Raw genomic sequence first — 21,392 nt, 5'->3', positions numbered from 1 at the left:
TTATGGGGAAAATGGTCCTGGAAGATAAAAGTAAAGACGTGGGGAAAAGGAGATAGGCAGAAAAAGTTTTAAAAGCATGTTCTAATATACAGACTTGGGCTGTGAGTGATTGGAGCTCAGTTGTGCTGGGGAACCTCTGAGGAACAATGTGGAATGCACCTCAGACAAGGATGCTGGAGCATTTATTCTCCATCTCCCTTCGGCTATTGGTGGAAGTTTGTCCCTGGGGTGGGTATTAAACCCCCTGCACTTTGGGCTGTGCTTGTGCACTGATGAGCAACCTTTGGGAAAGGCAGAGCAGAGGGACCCCTGAATGTCCTTTCATGGGACTAGCAACAATGTCTGTGGCTGTTCCCCGTGGTGGTGCTGTAATCAGATGGGCTAAGGGGATGCGCCATGGTACAAAAGGGGACTCAAGCATCATCCATGGTGTCGCCCTACCTGCTGTTCTTCAACCAGCTTTTAGGAAAAAAAAAAAATCAGCAATGTATCTTGGATACATTTCCAAGTCAGTACATGCACACATAGTTTTGTTTTTAATGGCAGCATTCCTCTTTGAATATGAGTGGGCTAGTTAATCATTTGAGTGAGAACAATGCCAGTTTTTGTCCTCATGTTCCTGTGTGAACCTAGAGGTATGCTAAATAATCCTCCCTAAAACCAAGAGTGATTTAACTTCTAAAACAGTGTGTCTCAAACTCTTACATACACATGAATCGCCTATGGTGCTTGTTAAAACAGAGATCTCATTTAGCAAGTGTGGGCTTGGACCAAATCGTGCTTTGAGTTCAAGGTTCTACAACCAAATAACCTGAGGGGAACTTGTACATTGTGAAAATACTCTTTACTAGAGTCAGGCAAATTTTCATAAAGATGGGCATATTGAACCCAAGTTCAGTATGCTGGGAGAATGTAATATCCAGGTGTGAAGTTACTTTGGGACTTCGGTCAAGTCTTTTCTGTCCTCTGAGAAAATCTCGGACATGGTTATCACTCAGGTGTCTTGCTTGTTAATAGAGTATTTTATGATCCAATGTGTGCATTCTCTTGCTTGCATGGAGAATATGCTTCTTGTCTGCTTAGTGCTATAAATGTGTTCGCCCAAATTAGCCTATGAAACTGGGCTTAGGTTATGTCAGGGTCCCTGAGTGTTTGCATTTATACATCATCAGTACTCTTTATTCATTGAAACTAAATGAGTCAGATCACAAACCTAGATGTCTAATGGACATAACAAACTTAAAGTATCCAAAAGAGAGTCCTAGAGTTCCCTTCAAATGGGATCCTCCATGTCTTCTATCACAAGAAAATGGGGCACGATGCACACGTCAGAACACTGAGATCAACCTTGAACCATCCTTTCTCAAATTTCTCACATCCAAGCCATCAGAAAGTATGTCTAATCTACCTAAAAACAATTTTTTGATTGCCACCATCTCTACTGTTGTTTTCATAATCACACTTCTGATCTATTGCAATATCTCCCGCTAATGGTAACCCTGCAACATTCATTAGCTCTCCATTTTCTTACAAACAAATGTCTTTTCTCAATAAATGAGATAGTGTTCTTTCCCCACTTAAACTCTTCAATGCCTTCCCACTGCATGAAAGAACATCATCCCAGATCCCAGCAGGTAGGCCCAGCATGGCCGACAATGCCATATACGAGCTGGCTCCTGTACCTTTCCAATGTCACTTCCTGACACTACCTCTTAGCTCACTGGGTCCCAGCCCCACTGGTCCTTTGGGTTTACCCTGCACCCAGGAAACTCTTTCCTGCCTGAGGAACTTGGAATTTCTACCTGCCTGGAAAATATTTTTAATTCTATGAATTTTATAGTGTTTTTCTTTTTAGTTCATCTGAAATTCATCAATCTTTTCTCTATGTATATTTTGTCATATTTAGCCATTGTGAGTCTTAATTTGACAATTTTTAAAAAGGTTCATAAGGAACTGGAGATGGAAAAAAATAAAAGGGAGCCATGATTTCTGTCCTCACTGCCCTTCCTACTCGTCTTCTTAGAGTTCTGATTTCCTCTAGTGCTAGACAGGTAGTTTTCACAGAATCAATAATAAATTAAATACCATTACCTCTAAATAGACGCATTTTGATTTAGTGCTTTCTTTAATGTACACATCTGAAATAGATGCAGTTACCGATTCCCTCAAGTGCTTAATTTTATTCTGTTTCTCATTTACTTAAGAAGAAAATATAGGTAGGCACCTAGTGAATGTGTATGGCAGTTTAAGATTTAAGAGAACACGTAGATGTTAACATCTATAAAGTATCCATTTAACCCTCATAGTAATCCTACAGTGGCAGTATCCTTCTTTTAAATAAGGAGACAAAAAATCAAGAAGATGAATTCACTCGTCTAGAATTATAGTGTGTGTGTGTGTGTTTATGTATGTGTGTATGTATGTGCTCTTACACGGTGGAAATTTCGTGAACTTAATTGTCTGACCTTTGTGTGTGTGTGTGTGTGTGTGTGTGTGTGTGTGTGTGTACAATCTCCATATATATAAACTTATATGCAGCCAATAAGTAAGTGCTTCTGAATTTGAAAGCACATCAGCCATGAAACTTCCTGGCAAATTTTCATTGTATTGGCATCATTTTCACTGGAGTCCGTGGAAATAAGTTTTAAGGATTCATGAGTTCTCTATGAGAATTTATAAGATTTGAGGCTTTCCACTCTCTAACAGTCTTAAAAATTTTATGACAGCACATTTGAGGTCATCTGGTTGACCAGTCTGTATTTATGTCTGTAATCACATAGTGCCATGGAGACTTCTTGTCACTGTCTGGGGCTAACAAGGAAACAACAAGGTAGACCTAATCAGTAAATGATGCTTTTAAGCCAAATGAAGGCTGTTCAGCCTGGCCAGCCATGCTCAGATGAAGGTTTCACAGTAACTCAAATAGATGAAAGTGGCAGAAGAATCAGAATGTCATGTGGTGAAAGGAATATAGCCCATGAATTTCAAAAATATTTGGTGGTTCAGCGGACAGTAGCATATTCACCTTGCAAGTGGCAATTTAGATTTGGCAAAACAACATCATCCATGCTGTTTAAATTAATGTTTTAATTAAATTGTACTGGTGATGCAACTTTACTTCTATGCAATTTAAAAGTATATTTGGTTTAATAGTTGCATTCAAGCTATAAACAGAGGGAGGCGTTTATATCTTGTAATTAAATGTTTGCACATATTTAAATGCTCTTTAATAAAAATAACCTCGTCAACACTGGGAGTCTATTGCATATATTTATATAAAATATGTAACATATAGTGATATATAGCAATAGACACATCATCACAGGTATATTTTTTTTCTTCTTCTTTAAAGGGGTTGATACCAGGTTATCTCAACATGGCAAAACAGATGCCTTCTTTTACAGATAATTTTTGTTTGTAGTTGGCTTTCTGTATGTTGAGGTATACATTAGCAGCTCCCTCACTGCAGTTGTGACAAAGAAAAAAAATGTTTCCATATAGTGCCAAATTTCCCTTGGGGGCCAAAATTGCTCGTTTCAGAATCACTGGTCTGTACATTACTAAAATGTAGTAACTACTGCCTTATCCCATTCCTACTATTATGGTTGCCAAGTAGTGATTTGTAATTCCAACATTCCCCCTACATTTATTAGGTTGTATTATACTTTAAGGAATTCCTCATTTATTTAGTTATTCACTTATATAAGAGACTCCTAGATTCTTATTTTGTTTTATGGGTTAAAATCATTACTAACATTGTGTATCTGTATGTTCCAATGTTTGTAATAGAGCTGTAACAAGGTAAAGATAAATGATATAAACTAGCTACTTTGTTCTCTCCTTTAGTGTAGCATATTAGCTAATTTCGCGGTCCTATTCAAGCATTAGAGTAATCCAGCAGAAGCTGCCATTGTCTCAAAGGTTGGGTGCCAGTTCTGCCTCAACGATTCATTGAAGTGGAGCTGAAGGAGCCCAAGTCACTTTCTCCTTGGAAGCCGGGAGCCTTTTATTGTTCTTAACTGTGCTGAGAATGCCAATGACTATAAAGCTGGGGAAAAAAGACTCTTAATGAGTTTCAGCATTTTAATGTACTGCAGGTTCCCAATTGTACGAATTTAAGAAGCTTAGCAATTCAGTATCTTCTGAATAATAGCATTTATTTTATACTCTAAATACTCCCATGGAAGACTGAATAACATCGTAGCTTCTTCAGTGTAAGAGCTCTGCTGGGCTAATTGACTTGAACGGTGGAATTGCTCTGAAAAAAAAAAAAAAAAAAAAAAGGCCACATGGTTTTGATTAATGAGCCCAGTAATAAATCATTAATCTTTTTAGCTCATGAATGATATGAACAATTTTCTTCCCCCTACCTATGTGATATACTTCTAGATTTTCTTGCTGATACAGTGGCCACATTTTCAGGATCTCATCATCAATTTAATATGCCCACCTCTACATACTTTAATATACTGTCTACTAAGTGTATACCTATAAGGAACTCAGTGAGACAGATTCTAAATAGCAAGAATTGTTGTTTATTTTTTTATGAACACAACTTACATTTAGTTAGTAACTGTCGTCTTGTAATATCTTAAATTCCTCTATTCCTAATATTTAACAATAATTACAGAAATAATAGTGAGTTACTGAACTTCTCCTGTGTACTTGGCATGCTACTAAATTTTTAGTTTATTGTTATCATTGACTTCTCATACCACTCTGAGGTTATTAGTGTTATTATTTCTGCTTTAAATTTCAGGAAATCTACTGAGAAATGTTAATAACTACCGTGTTTCCCCAAAAATAAGACCTAGCTGGACAATCAGCTCTAATTCATCTTTTGGAGCAAAAATTAATATAAGACCTAGTCTATTTTAATATATTATAAGACCCGGTCTTATATAATATAATATAATATGACATTATAATATAATATAATATAATATAATATAATATAATATAATATAATATAATATAATATAATATAATACCAGGTATAATAATATACCAGGAATAATATAATACCAGGTATAATACAATATAATACTGGGTCTTATATTAATTTTTCCTCCAAAAGACGCATTAGAGCTGATGGTCCGGCGAGGTCTTATTTTCAAGGAAACACAGTAGTTAATGTCACAGAACTGATTACTGTCAGAGCCATCATGTCACTATCTATTCACAGATTAGTCCCACCCAATGTTTTTTGGATGTTTATGATTACATTATTTTTGTTGCAATTAAAATATATAAACAGTCCAGCCCAAACTGAAATGTTTGGTTGTCTTAGGGCTTAACATGTCCCAGGGGATTTTTTGGGTTTTTTTGTTTTATATTTCCAGAAGTAATTGTCATGCTCACTATGTAGCTGAGACATCATTTAGAAATGATTTAGATTATCTAATCACTATTTTGAGAGAAATAGAATTTCAAGTGGTAGACTACAAGATCATGGCAGATATCTACATTCTTGGTGGTACTAATGTGTTAGCTAAGGAAAGCTAGCTCTTTATTACTGAAATTCAGTTGTGAACTATCCACTAGGCTCAACTCTCTAAGGCAGGCAAGAATCATTGGCCTATCATGTCTGTGTCCTCAGGATTTAGCTCAGTGGCTGGCATGTACTGAAACACTAAATGTTTAGTGAGTGAATAAATAAATGGTCAATAGCATTGATGTCAAAAATAAGTGCATGATCCATTTAGTAAAGTGCCTTGAGTCAAGATATGTAAATCAACAAGTGACTATAACTCGGATTAGTGTTGTGACCCTAAGTGCCTCCCATTTTTCAAGCGTGCCAGTCTACTGAGCCACAAGTTTCCTATAGATAAAAACTGAGCAGAAAACTGAAATACATGCCTTCCTTTTTGATCTTCTAGGCAGCCTTGGTGAGATCATTTAAACTCATGGTTGAGCCACATTAAAAAGAGGACTGATCTCTTTCTCAGGAGTTTTAAGAAAATTATAATTAATATAAGTGCCACATAAAAGCTGGTGATGATGACGGAAGTCCGTCTTTGGAAAGGCGAAGTGGTTTGTCTCACTTGAATACCTGGAACTCGCTGTTGCACCTCCTCTGCTGTTCGTCCTTCAGCATTACAAGGTCTATGTAAGAAATGGATGCGCTGCAGCAGCACCTAGTTAGGTTCCTTCCCCCACCCAGCCCTGCATTCTTGCATTGATAGATTGGTGTTTATTGTGAGACACACAGACACACACAGACACACACGCACGCGCGCGCGCACACACACACACACACACATTCTCCAAACTGATGTTAAGGATCGTGGGCCACCAAATATTTTGCAGCCTATCTAGGCTCTCTGTGGAAAGACAAGGATGAAATAAACCTCAGATGTGCCATCCTTCACATAGACTGACGAGATTCAAAGGTACAGCTCAATTTGTTTTTTGTTTGTTATTTTGTGTTTTGTTTCTCAGTGCTAGTGTAGAGTTGACTGTTTCCTCTTCCTCTATAATGTATGGAATGAGCTTGGTTTTAGAAAGCCAGTTTCCTGTGACATTGACATTCAACAATTTAGAAATAAAAGTAGGTGGGAAAATCACAATGCAACAGTAACATTTTCTATACAAAGCTGTAGTTTTTCACTTTCTATATTTATATATATATATATATATATATATATATATATATATATATATACATTTCACTTTCTATATAAATGTGTATATATATATATATATACATTTCACTTTCTATATTATATATATATATATATATATATATATATATATATATATATACATTTTTTTAAACGTATCCTTATGTAATAGAAGTTAGAAGGAAACTAGCCAGGTATGTTTTTCTTAGTAACTTGGGAAAGTGTGTTGCTCCAGCCTTGTAAGTACGACAACTTTGGATCTTCTTTTGCTAACTCATTCCCTCGGTATGATTAAGTGATCTTCATTCTTAGAAAGGTAAATTGCACTGCCAAGTGAGTTTACATATTGAACACCTATAGGAATCCATCGAATGGTGGCTCCCTCACCTTGACCTCTCAGAAAAAGTTGTGAGCCAGACATTGAATACTCTGTGCTTATTTTGAAATCTCAGGCCTCTGATTCAAATAGATTGGGATTTGAATTCTAGTTGGATTTCTTAATAGCTGTGCGACCCTGGGCAATTGAATCACTTCCTTACATGTAAAATGAGGATACTAACTTTATCTACTTCAAGAGTTGTTTTAAGGAATAGAACCATAATGAATGTAAATAACTTTAAGGGATAGTGCTTGGACATAGTAAGTGTAAAATAAACATTAGATAGCATTGTACCATAAAATGGTATTGATATGAATCCTATCTAACAACAAATAATGTCTGTGACTTGATAATATTTTAATCCTATGTAGCAAGGATTATTTTAGTATAAGTATGTCTCATGTAATATTTGGGACATAGTTATAATATATATATACATACACACACACACACACACACACACACACATATATATATATATATATATATATATATATATATATATATATATATAAAATTCCAATTTAGCAGGGTGTTCTGTATTTTATCAAGCTGCCCAAATTTTGTGGGACTGGTCTTTGCCACATAAGCTCTGTTGCATAGTTCCAATAGTCACCATTTTTACCATTTTTGCTGTGCTCTGGGAGTGTCATTTGCATAGAATACAAAGGAAATGGTTGCCCTTGAGGGAGCTCTACATCCCTAACATATTTTACACCTCAGTGACCCATTTGTGTGTGTAAGCCTCAGCAAGACTAAGATGTCATTGTTTAAACAGAAAACACAAAAATGGTTTGCATCTGTTCTATATCTGTTGTGATTATCTCAGAAGAAATTAATAAGGTACCATCATAAATTATGGCTACATTCATGCCATCCCATAATCCCAGTGGTTTGAAGGAAGATTATGGTCATTATCACAAATCAGGTAACAACTTTCTGTCCCAGAGTTCTCAGCAAGCTGATGAAGTAGATATCCCTGGAGAGCTCCTTCAGTGGGATGAATTAGACTCTGAGAAAATGTGGTACGATTTGTTTACAATATTGAGTAGTTCTCTATAGTTTTGTTTCCTGTTCTCATTTTTTGACTGTCAGGACCCTGAATCCAAGACCATACTTATTTGTGATATAGTAAATATACTACAAGAAAACTATAGAGAGATCTCAATATTGTAAAATGTTAATTTAGCATTTTCTCACAGGGGAAACCATCACGTCAGGGCTGATAACTGGTGACACTGAGCTCGCGTTCAGGAGGTGCATGTGGAGGGAGAAGTCAAGGAAAGCCAGGAGTCCAATCTGGCCACCTGTTCCAGGAACGCAGGTAAAGCAAATTCAGTCCTAAAGACTCCAGAGGCTCATTGAATCATTCACTGCTCACGTCCACTTGAGGCTATTAGATTGATCTAGAAGTAAAAGCTGGTCTTAGCCCTGCAGAACAGCACACGTGACTGGCGGCTCAGGTTCTCAGCACCAACCATGGTTTCACAGCCAGGACTCTGCAGAGTTTGTTATCCAGGGTCGGACCCTCTGATTGAACTTGGTGATGGGAACTCCAGTTGTCAATGCTGTGCTTCCATTAAATCTGAAATAAGGAAATGCTTCTTTTAAACTATGTGTTCCTTAGGGAAATTGTTCTTCTTGGTTTTCAGTTTAGGAAAGTTGTTCTTATTGGTGCCTTGAGAGGAAAAACTGGTAGGCAGCCTCCTCTAATTTTATCACCATGCAAAACTAGGGAAAGAGAAATCACCCTGTCTTTCAGTGGAGGGAGAAGGCAATTGAAAACACAGGGCAGCCCCCTTCACCGCTTCGTGAAGGGCCCACCCACATTAGAGAGAGCAATCTGCTTTACCTAGTCTACTGATTCAAATGTCAAACTCATCCAGAAAACGTTCTCACAGATACATTCAGAATAACGTTTGACCCACTGTCTGGGCACCCTATGGCCCAGTCAAGTTAGCATATAAATTAAATGATCAGGACAGAGGACACACTTATTAGACACCCTTTAGGGGTGGAAGCTCACTTCTTGGCAGTCCTTTACTTTTCCCTTTGCTCTTTAATGCATAACCTCAATGTATGCTTCTGGATCACCTATGTTAGGGGAAGGCTGTGCTTCTCTCTTTCAAAGGCCATGGCGGTTTGGCTAGAGAATGCAGAAGGCCTAGTGTGAAGGTGAGAGCTGAACCTGTGTCATTTTTCTTTCTTAGTAATACAGATTTGACAAAATTAACACACTGCATTAGTTGGAGATCTTCAGAGAAATAGAACCATTAGAACCACTGGATGTGTGTGTGTGTGTGTGTGTGTGTGTGTGTGTGTGTGTGTATTGTTATATGAAATCTGCTCATACAATTGTGGAAGCTGACAAATCCCAAGATCTACTGTCAGCAAGCTCAAGACCCAGGAAGAGTCATTGTTTCGGTTTGTGTCCAAAGATAAGGGGAAAAAATCAATGTCCCAGCTTGAACACCATTAGGCAGGAGTAATTCTCTCTTAAATCAGGAGAGGATCAGCCTTTTTGTTCTATTCACACCTTCAACTGATTAGATAAGGCCCACCCACATTAGAAAGTGCAATCTGCTTTACTACTATACATCCAGTCTGGGCCCTGTGGCCCAGTCAAGTTGGCATATGAATTAAATGGTCATACACATATAGGATACTGATGCTAATATTGAAAGAATGGCAGGCTTCCTCCACATCTCATCTAGAGATGCTGTAACTCCTATAGCCATGTATCAAACATTCTGGGAATATTGCTAGAAGGGTGAGAACATCTTTGTACAAAGTTAGTGCTAAGCTACTTCTAAAATCTAGATAGCTTTCAGTTTGTTAGTACAGGAGGCTCTGACCCCCCTGCTTCTGTTTTCAGATGAGAGAAAACATTTAGTTTTTAATATTATTAATTTTTAAATTGCTACAACATTTAAAATAGACTATTCCGTTAAAAAACAACTGTTCATTTGTCTCCCATTGATTTTCTTTTCTCCAGGTGAAATACAATAAATAGCAATATTTTATAGGCAATCTTGAGTTGGTATAGTGTAGTAGAAAGAATACTAGAGCAAGGGTCCAAAAAATATCACTTATGATGTCATTTATTTACTTATTATCCATGTGACCTTAGTAACTCTCTTAAGATAGCAGAACCAGCTTTCTCATTTGTAGAACAGAAATAATAACTCTTGCCCTATCTACCTCATAGGGTTATTATAAAGGACCACATGAAATAAAACAACCCTGAAACACATTGAATACTATAAAACTCTATATAAGATAATGTTGCTATCTTCAGTCTATATGAACATTCCTTTCAATGTATTTTTAAGTATTATACTCTCATGTTTGTGTTAGAGTTGTTTCAAACTTCCTCAGGATATTTTCCGAATGTTTGGTCACTACTAATCAGGATAATTCATCTTGAAATGGCTTTGTCCACCTAGTAGTCCATAAATGACTATAAATTGATTACACACAATTTTGTGATTTAAAATGGACTTGATAGTGTATAAATAAGCAAAAAACTAATAACATAATAAGACCCATAGAGGATTATATTATGATAGAAAAAAGTAGTAATATAGTACCCTAAAACAGTGTTAAAGTTTGATTCATCAAATGGTACTTGTTCATAATAAAATAGCACAGAAATTGAGAGTAAGCATTTAAAACTCTTTATAACAATATCACATTAATATAACATTTAATCCAAATGTAAGTTTGGTCTGTTGAATGTAATAATAATAATAAAATTACAACTAGCATATTTTTAATTGTATTTTATTTTCTATTAACTTATTTTTATTGTATTTTACAAATATTGGTCCATGACAGGTTGGAAATAAAAATGGCCGCAGTCCTAAGTAGCTTGAGAAACGTTGCTCTAAAATATCTAATGCTAACAACTACTTCCTGAATATTTAAATATAGTTTTGCCAAGAATGAGAGTTATGAGATTAAGTTTTGAAATCTTGTTCTACAACCTTTTTCAGAAACATTTATATACAGATGGTGCCAAAAAATTGTATACACATTTTAAGAAAGGAAAACTGTATTAAAATTGTGATACTCAATATATATCGATAACAAAAGATGAATACAAGTCACATTTCACTTCTGCAATTACAATAGGTGCTCAGAGTGGTTACCATCAGTGTCCAAACACTTCTGATTGTGGCGAACACTGCTTGAGCAATGTTGACCAAAGTGTCCACTTGTATACATTTTTCTGGCACCTCCCTGGTATAATAGCCATAACCCATATCCAAAAACAGCCCCAGACATAAACTTTGATCTAGATACGAGCAACAATTTTTTTCATTTTTCATTTGCTTAGCTACATTGAAATGTTCTGAAGTTGTTTTAAACTGTTACAAAGCAGTTCAGTGCCGATAAATCTTATTTGGCAGTTTACATATACAAAAAAACAACAACAAAAAACAAAAAACAAAAAACAAAGAAAACCCACCACAAAGAAAACGTGAAATCATTTCAGGAAAAAAAAAATGTATGTATTCTTGAGTGAAATGACTTGTCTCTGTTCCCGTAACAATGGAGAGGGTACTTTTCTAAACTTTTCACCATCTTTTGACAAAATTAAGTAAAAAATCAAGAAATCCCAGTGCAGATGAAAATATGTAGAAACAAACCAAAATGGGGGAGTTACTTTTGGTATTAATTAAGTGTAATAGATGTATGAATTGTAGTCATATACTTTTATAAACTGGTATGCACTGCAGAGTATTCATTCAGTTACTATGTGTAAAATGCTAGTTAATATAAGGAACTCTTTTTTTCTTTCTTTTTTCTTTCCATAGCCTTAACTCTGTTGCCAAAGTTAATTAATGAACAAGCAAATATGAATAAAACAATGAGTTTGGACATATTCATTTAGGTCTGTACTAATATTCCTTTGGACCATAAACTGCTGCTTACTACCCATTGGATTTTAAAAGAAAAGGCAGTGTCATGAAGTTGTAAGAACATTGGACCAGGTATAAAAGGACATGGGTTTTATTTCTACATCTTACTAATTATCTCAGCAACTTTGACCAAGTCCTACTCATTCCTTTAGCTTCTGCTTTTTTCCCATCTGATAAATGATCAGATTGGATAAGATACCCCCTTAGGTTCATTCTAGAACTAAATGATCATGAAAAATTTAAGTTAAAGAAAAGATTTTTAAAAGTTCTCTAAGATCGCAATGATCACTTGAGAATTTGTTTCCGAAAAGTTAAGAGGAAAGTGCTCTTTGGTTCATTATGACAAATAATCTCTTGAAAGTCACAATCTATTTACATAAACCTGATACGTAAATAAAATTGAAAGTGAAAATATGAATCTATGTATTATTTTAAAATTCATTCTATGCAGAAATTAAAGTCTATTGTCAAGTCAACAAATATATTCAGGACTAACACTGCATTTCAAAGGACAGAATTACTTAATAAATAACTGCCCTAGCTACATTCTTTCTCTGAATACAAATTAAGGAATGACACTGTCCACTGCTTTGTTGTCCCTGTGAATACAAATTAAGAAGTTGTCCTTACTGTTTGAATTTGGATTCAGAAAATAGCTTACTGGGCAATCCGTATGTACTAAGCTCTACGTGTTTACTCCACACCATTTCGAGAAGCTGCAATGCATTCTACAATTGGGGAATTTGGAAGTGGATTTTCATCAGGACAAACTGGTACACTGCTGCCTAGAGAAAATGTAAAGACCTGTACAGTACCCTGGGAAAGGGTGGTTGTTTGCTTATACTTATGTAGCCAGATCAAGGATAAAGGCGTGCAAAATGTTGGGCAAATGCCAATCCATTCAGAGGACCACCATGTGCCGCAGCCCACCCTCTTAGAAGCTGTGGTTAACACAGGAGCTCCCAAGTTATGGGATATGGACCTGTCTCTCCTGGAACTTGAGTTGATGTAGGTGTGTGGGATGTGGAAATCAAACATAAGAAAATTGTTCTTTTCTTAATTCTTTCTCAATTCTGACTCTTCCCAGGAGAAAGACCCTGTCTGGTGGTAGTGTGCGTCTCACACCTTCCAAATTCCCCAATTTTAATTACGAATCTCATTTGTAACTGAGAGTAAACCACCAGGGTCAAAGCCATCTGCAAGCAATGAATATCTACTATAATTTAATAGCATTGATCTGTTTCCTATTTTTACAGTAATTTGTTTATGCCAAGTGATGCCGGCGTTTTAGTTATGGTAGCAACATAGTTATCTTTTGAAATTAATTTACTTAAGCCCAAAGGTATGTTGATTTAAAAGAAACTTTTATGTTTTTATATTTTACTATAAGACCCCATCTTATAATATAATATAATTAATATAATATAATATAATATAATATAATATAATATAATATAATATAATATAATATAATGTTGGGTCTCATATTAATTTTTGCTCCAAAAGTCGCATTAGAGCTGATTGTCCAGCCAGATCTTATCTTCAGGGAAACGGGGTACACAGCTGGCAAAATTTTCTAAAATGATATGCAAATGATGGAAGCTTTCAGAAACATGAGGCTAGTGGAAAGTAGACTGAGTGGACGATAGGACACTTAGTCCCTGCATATAATTCTAACCGTGTCCCTAATTATGGAATCCCTGGGCAAGATGATGAAACTTCCATGCTTCCATTTCCTCGTTAGCCAATAAGTATCATGATATCTGCCCAGTTACATTTGGAATAACAATGTGAAGATTGAAATTAAATGATGAGTAGCGAATCCTATAAATTTGAAAGTTGTATGTGCATAAGATTTGTTATTCTGTTTCTGAAAAGCCACTTTTTCGTTTCTTATTTTACTTTTTAGTTTTTTACCACCCCAGGAAAAAAATAAATAGACATGTTCATGACCACTCAGGATACGATAATATAATATTTTCTGTGTTTTCTCTCTAGGATCATACCATTTATTAGTGGTGTGTGTGTGTGTGTGTGTGTGTGTGTGTGAGTGTGTGTGTAGAGGGAGAGAAAGAGAAAGATACTGACGACAGTTGTGCATTTTCTACATTTACACTCTTCCCAAATACTAAAGTTGTGTTGTCTTTTTCTGATTTATTATGTTTACCTTTACTATTTTCTGTGGTGATAAAAATGTTTGAAAACTAAACTATGCTTTAAAAACAAACCTAGGGGTGGCTGGTTAGCTCAGTTGGGTAGAGCGTGGTGCTGGTAGCACCAAAGTTGCTGGTTCAATTCCCGCATGGGCCACTGTGAGCTGCGCTCTCCTTAAAAAAGAAAACAAACAAACAAACAAACAAACAAATAAATAAATAAATAAATAAATAAATAAAACTTTAAAAAAAAAATAAAACGAACCTAATAATAGATTTTATTCATCTAAAGCTTAGTAAAAATATTAGGAACTATCTGACTATTCAGAGCTGTTAAAAATAATGGAGTTTTAGTTTTATACCAAAATTGTTTCTTGACCTAAAGTAATATTTTGAATCCTGTTTATTATATTTTTTCATCATGCTTAAAACATCAAATTTTCTACAAAAATATGTCATCTCTTCATAAAAGTTATTTTACTGTTACATAATGTCATTTACTATAGTCTTCAGGATTGCTTTTTTCCAATTTAGCTCACTTATCCTTGAAGTTAAGGTTGTTATTTTTGGCTAAAATATAATGGTTCAGTGAAATATGTAATATGTTTTGATAGTATTAATTAATTATGTCAGGTCGATGGGTATGTTTTATTTTTGAGACATACCGGAAACTACGTTCCAGTTTACTAATTCATTGCGTGAAACAGAGAACATTCACACACAGAGAAGTAATGCTAGCAATTGTTTGTTTCTCCATTCTATTAAGCAAAGCTTATTTAAGCACGATAGCTGCTGGATTAGAAAATGATAGACATCATAATCTCATTTGCATACAAATGTTCATGTATGCTTCAGAACAGCGTCACCTGGAGGGCTTTTCAAAGCACAGATTACTTATCCCGACCTCAAGTTTCTGATGCAGTAGTTCTGGGTGGGGCCTGGAGATTTGCATTTCTGGCAAGATCCCTGGTGATGCTGAGGCTGATGATGCTGCTCTGGGACCATTCTTTTTGTTCCCATTGGTCTAGTGGACGGCAGGATAGCAGGATAGTGAAGCCCATAAACTTGGGTAACAAGCCCAGATGGCAGCCCTGGCTTTGACACTTACCAGGTGTAACTTGTACAAGTTAGGGGTCAATTTTGTCATCTGTAAAATAATAACAATTAAATGTATTGGGGCTTTTGAGTGAAATAATGTATATTAAGTATTTGAAACAATGCCTAGTGTATTTTGAGCTATAATGTTGCATTAAGTGCAGCATTATAACCAGTGGTGATGGTAGGTAGAGTGGTAATAGAAGTAGTAGTGAATAGTAATAGAAAAGAATATACGTATTTACTTTAGTTTAATTGCAATAAAAGTTTATTAGTCTCTTCTAAGGAAGGCTGGCAGGAAGATTGATTTTCATTGATGATACTGTTTCTATGAGAAGCATTCTCTCAAGAAAGGATGTCAGTATAAAAGGAAGAAAAAAAAAAGTAGTGCCCTTAGTGAAAGAACTTTCAAGACCGTGTTGGCACTTGGAATCTAGAAGGCAGTTTAATGAAAAGTTTATCCATTTGTGCAATAAGTTTCTCAATATTTAGAATTTACTGCATTTGTTTCTTTCATTTCCTCAGCAACAAGAGCAAGACCCAACAAACCTCTACATCTCAAATCTTCCCATTTCTATGGATGAGCAGGAACTTGAGAATATGCTGAAACCCTTTGGACATGTCATTTCCACAAGAATACTAAGAGATGCTAATGGAGTCAGCAGAGGGGTCGGCTTTGCCAGGTAAAACTCTTGCTCTGTGTATCACTTTTTTCCTTATTGTTTCCTTTTAATTACATTCCTTTCTAGCTCTAGGGCCCAAAGCAATAGATTTTTTTTTTCCAAGTAGTTTATCAAACTGATTTTCTGTATCTTTGCTTCAAATCAAAGAATTCCAATGTAATTATAAATATGTTGTGCTTGCTAAAATATGTACATGGAATGTTGATATGTATTTGGCGTCATAACGATAAGGCCCACTGAGTTCCCAGTCTTCTTTATGCTATCGGTCAACAATCTCAGATGCTGCCAGTGTCTGCTAGGGATAAAAAATGTCCAGTACTGCAAAGCTAAAGAGCCATGTGGTGAACAAAGTGTCCAAATGGTTTTGCATTGATTCCCAAAGAACGAGATGATAGAATTTCTCTGTCAGCAGAAAAGAGAAGAGAAAAGACGTAGAGAAACAGAAGTTGTTTGGAAGTCCCAAGGAACACAAAAATATAAGGGGAAGTCAAGGAGGCATTTGCATGAAAGAGGCCCTGGCTGTGTGTTTTTGATATTTTATGTAACAGAAAAAAAGCATATTGCACTTTTTCATTGTCGGAAAAGGAACAATCGTTTTCACTTTAACTGTAAGGGAGTGTTTACAAAGGGGATCTCAGCCAGGAATGGAGTTAAAATGGTTGTACCTGCTGTGCTTTCATGAGAAACAAAAGCTAAAGAAACCACAGAGAAAAAGAAAATGCTCAATGATAAACAAGAAGAGTAAAACCTGTGTGTCTCCATGGCTTGGTGTGTATGTCTCCAGCTGACTTAACATGGGAGAATGGATGGATGTTAGTGTCATCTGGATGTCAGGCCGTGCAGACAGATGTGTCTACCTGTGAAGAACCCTGCCATCACTTGGAAAACCATTCCAAACCAATGTCTGTTAACCCACTTTCAAAGATAACAAATTGTCGTGTCAGTGTTAACTGATTTCTAACTTGACTTCCTAGACGTCATGGACCACCTCTTAAAATTCTTTTTATCCCCCAAGACACTATACATAGTAGACCAGTAGACATATGCAAGATACATGTTTGATAATTTTGACCAGAAATAGGCAAGAGGAAGAAAATCTCCCTGACTTGAATGTGGGCATGAGGTATTTTTGTTTTCAGAACATCGTTAACGGTTGATTTTCGTGGTAAAGGCAGAGCTAATCACACCACCTGGGTCTCTGAAATTTGCCAATGTAGTCATTCTTGGATGGTGTACAGCCTTCACTTGGAAGTTTAACTAATGTGGGAGTTCCCTGTAATGACTGTGAGGTTTCACTTCACACATCACACACATTCCTTTGGTTCTACCCCCATCTCTCACCCCCCCCCCCGCCCCCCTGCCAAATCTTACAAATTATTTTCTCTTTCATTTGTACTTCTGCTGAGAAATGAACATATTTCAAATCAAGAGAACACATGTTCTAAGAAAATCAATGGTGATTTTTTTTTTTTTTTTTCAAACATAGGATTTTGGATAACAAGTATATTTGTTTGTTAGGGCTGTCATAACAGAAGAAAACAGAGCGGGTGGCTTAAGCAACAGAAATGTATTTTGTCACAATTTTAGGGGCTAGGAGTGCAAGTAGTGAAGTCAGTAGCTCTTAGACAGCTCTCCTTGTTTAGTAGATGGCTCTCTTCTATCTGTGTCTTCATTTGATCTTTCCTTGGGTTTGAGTCTTAATCTCCTCTTCTTTAAAAGAGATTGGAAATTACCTTTAAAAGCGATAGGACCTCATGTTAATTTAATTACTCCTTAAAAGGCCCTATCTCCAAACACAGTCACATTCCAAGGTACTGGGAGTTAGGACTTGATCATGTGAATCTGAGGGGGAGAACACAATTTAGCTCCTAACATAGAGATTGAGCGATTCATTTCTGTCATCTGTATCTTCTCTGTACATTTTGAGTTTGCTCAAAATGAAACATATTTTTCTTACGTGCAGAACTAAGTAATGCACATTGTAAGGGGCAAAACTATAATAATAGCATGTGGTGTCATGAAAGAGTAAAACCCATGAAGTTTTTCTTGTTTTTTCTGTTTTTTGTTTTTTTGTTTTCCTTTAGGAACTGAATGCGGATGGGGATTTTAAATTATTGTTTTATATCCGCTCTGAATGCAGCCTGTCACTCCTTCAGTGCATTTTGCATATAGAAGCCACAAGTGATTCTTTAAAAATGCAAATCTGATTATGTCAGGGGCCTGCTGACTTCCCTTCCATATGGCCTGAGTAACTGGATTTACAGACCTCCCAGACATTATCTCTAGTATCATTCATCTTCCTGGCCTTCTGTCTTTCTGCCTCATGTCCTAGACATAAGCTGCCCTGCTTGACTATTATACGTGACTCTTTCCCTGGTTTCTCTTTTCATCCCTGTCCCTCAGCCCTTTAAGTGTCTTTTCTTCAAAGAAGTCTTCGCTGACCTCAAACTCCAGCTTTTAGACAAAGTTAGTTCCTCTTGCTATAGCCCCTGTCAAAGTTGTGGGTTTTTTAAATATCATTTATCACAATCTTAATGAATTCCCTATTTAATTTCTGCCTTCACCCACTGAGTTGCATATTTACTTAAGTCAGATTTTCTTTTTTATTGTTGGTTGGATGGATGGATGGATGGATGGATGGATGGATGGATGGATGGATGGATGAATGGATGGGTGGTAGATTTCACAATTACCTTTCTATGAAGTTCCTGAATAACTAAACTCCAGGCAATGGCTTTTTAAAACTTTGAGCTTTGGATATGAATTACCAGTCACATTCCAATACCCAAACTCCGTTCTCTGAACTCTAAATCATGCATTTTCCAGTTTCAAAAAATAGGCATGTGGATTGAAAAGGAGAACGTAGGTTCAAGTCAAGCCAATGATTTCTTATGCCTAAGAAATCAAAAGAAAATATGAATCTGCCTCTCCTGTAAGAAGCCAGGAAACTAATGCAGAATAAATATTTCATTCTCCATCTATATTACTCCTGAAATTCTAAGAAGCAGGATCCCACATGATTTAGCAATTTAATAGAGAAAGAAAATAATTTTAGCTATTCCATGTATAAATAGATCTGCCCAAATTTCTACTTCCTCACACTTTAATGTTTGCTCTACATTTTCTCAAACTATTGTGGCCATTGTGCTTTAACTAACTTGATCATTTACAAATTAACTCTTGCACAAGTTTCCTCCTTTTAAAAAATAATCATCTTTTTCCCACTCAGCCTTTCTCATCAGGAGCTCCCGCTTTGAACCACAAAACAGAGATGCTTGCAGTCATAGTTTTCTGGATTCTTCCAAGAATATTTGCATAGCTAGTGAAAGAAGTTAATGGATTACATGCAATGGATGCCTTGGGACAGAGTGTCTCAACATATAATTTCCAGGATAGCAGCCTCAGCATTGCCTAGGAAATTGTAGAAATGCACATTTTTGAGCCCTTCCTCAGATCTGAATCAGCAAGGGTGCAGTATAGGTAGGGTGCAGCAATCTGTGTTTTAAGAAGTACTTTTGGTGTCTCTAATGCTGTCTCACATTTGAGAAACATCGCTTTTTGATGTTAGGACTGGTTTTCAGAATAATGTAGAGGGCCTGTAAAAAATTCAGGTTGCTGGGCCTCAATCTCACAGATATTTTCCAAATGAAGGTGATTGCTATTGATGGCCTTACTGCATCCCTTTTTCACACTGCACCCCTTTTTCAAAGTGTGCTGATCATGACACTCTTTCTGTTTCCTCAGAGGTCGGAACTATGCCTTATTCTTCTTCATGTCTGTCTGGGCACCTAGAATCGTGTCTGATGTAAAATCGATCCCCTCTAAATTTTTGATAATGAGTAAATGAAATCTCTTTAAGTTTTTGTTTATGTATTTTGGACTATAGCAACATACAGGGCAATAGCATTTGACAATAAGCCAAGTTTAAGATGGGTGTCCTGGGGGCCGGCCCGGTGGCTCAGGCAGTTAGAGCTCCATACTCCTAACTCCGAAGGCTGCCGGTTCGATTCCCACATGGGCCAGTGGGCTCTCAACCACAAGATTGCCAGTTTAATTCCTCGAGTCCCGCAAGGGATGGTGGGCTCTGCCCCCTGCAACTAAGATTGAACATGGCCCCTTAAGCTGAGCTGCCTCCCGGATGGCTCAGTTGGTCGGAGCACGACCTCTCAACCACAAGGTTGCCGGTTCGACTCCCGCAAGGGATGGTGGGCTGTGCCCCCTGCAACTAGCAACGGCAACTGGACCTGGAGCTGAACTGCGTCCTCCACAACTAAGACTGAAAGGACAACAACTTGACTTGGAAAAAAGAAGTCCTGGAAGTACACACTGCTCCCCAATAAAATCCTATAAAAAAAAAAAAAAGATGGGTGTCCTGGAATAGTAGAGGAAACTACAGTAAGCATGAGCCCAACTATTATTGGTTCACACATTGTTTCTTCCTCCAAAAGTCCACAGTGCCACAGACATTATTAAAAGAATATACCTATTCAATTGGGAGAACAGCCGGCCGATAATTGTGCCTAGTAAATTGTACATGTCTCTTGAATTTATGACTACCTCGATTTACGAAACCTGAATAATTTTTTCATCAGGCTTCATTTTAAGTATTGCCATTGGTTACTTCCAACCACCAGATGTGGTGTTTAATTCATGTGTAAGAGATCCTAAAAGTGTTTTGACTAGAAAGAAACCCCCCCGTCGCACGCTATACATTAATCTTCTTTCATAACCTTCTCTTCAAAGTAAAGGTAGTATCTTCATTTTATATTCAAAACACTGGACTTCAAAGCATTGATTTGAATGCCAGTAGGGCGCGCAGACAGCACAATTACAGGCTTTTTAAAGTTCCAGAAGCACCAGATAGTGTCTGAAATTACAGACATATTATTTTATTTTTTTGTGTTTTTCTTAACTCTCTTGTAACTTAAACCAATTTTGTAAGATCCAGCCTCCCCCCCCTCCAGGCAGCATTTTATAGCCAAGTCATAAACCTCTAAAAACAGAAGTTTATGGTGGGAATGCTGACAGTCAGACAGTCAGACCCACGACTGCAGAGCTAGCGGGTGCCAACAGGCTACCTAGCCTTGGAGGGTGAGGATCAGAGCATAAATCAGCCTGAGTCTGGAGGGACATGACTGTGTGTTCATGTTAGCCATTTCCCATTCCCAGAAACATGAGACCATTTGTCTAACAAAAATCACATTGAAGGAGTGTTATGAGAGGCTGGTAAAGAATGACCCAAAGTAGAGAAGGGATGGGGGAAAGTAGTCACAATTAATCCAGCTTCCACATCTGGGGACCTAGTCCCTCCTTAAGAATGCATTTACTGTCCCCTGGTGAGCTAAAGAGCGTGAGAGACCGCTAAGCACAGAGACCTTTGTATTTTTTAGTATTTTCCGCCCGTCTTCAGTCCTTTTAATTTGATTCTCATGGAGTTTTGTTTGAATGACTTTTCAGACACAGGAAGCTCTGTGTCCTATTTCTCCTTACCAAATGCACAAGTTTTCCAAATAATTTCACTTTTTCTTTCTTTT

The 21,392-nt window shown here is 36.8% G+C and overlaps 1 protein-coding gene across 15 annotated transcripts in view; it reads left to right on the top strand.

Annotated features, from left to right (window-relative positions):
• RBMS3 (RNA binding motif single stranded interacting protein 3) overlaps window positions 1–21,392 on the top strand; it is a 1,228,141-nt gene that overhangs the window by 977,971 nt on the left and 228,778 nt on the right. For all 15 annotated transcript variants that reach the window (XM_088798298.1, XM_088798292.1, XM_088798297.1 and 12 more), the window contains one exon: window positions 15,701–15,858. In XM_088798298.1, the coding sequence (XP_088654424.1) occupies window positions 15,701–15,858 (158 nt within the window). The remainder of the gene's footprint in view (window positions 1–15,700; window positions 15,859–21,392) is intronic.

The sequence above is a fragment of the Rhinolophus sinicus genome, chromosome 5 (genome assembly GCF_057876585.1).
Source record: "Rhinolophus sinicus isolate RSI-liver-muscle chromosome 5, RSI-T2T, whole genome shotgun sequence".
NCBI lineage: Eukaryota > Metazoa > Chordata > Mammalia > Chiroptera > Rhinolophidae > Rhinolophus > Rhinolophus sinicus.
The sequence above is the reverse complement of the archived record's forward strand: the minus strand, read 5'-3'. Positions and strand labels throughout refer to the sequence as shown.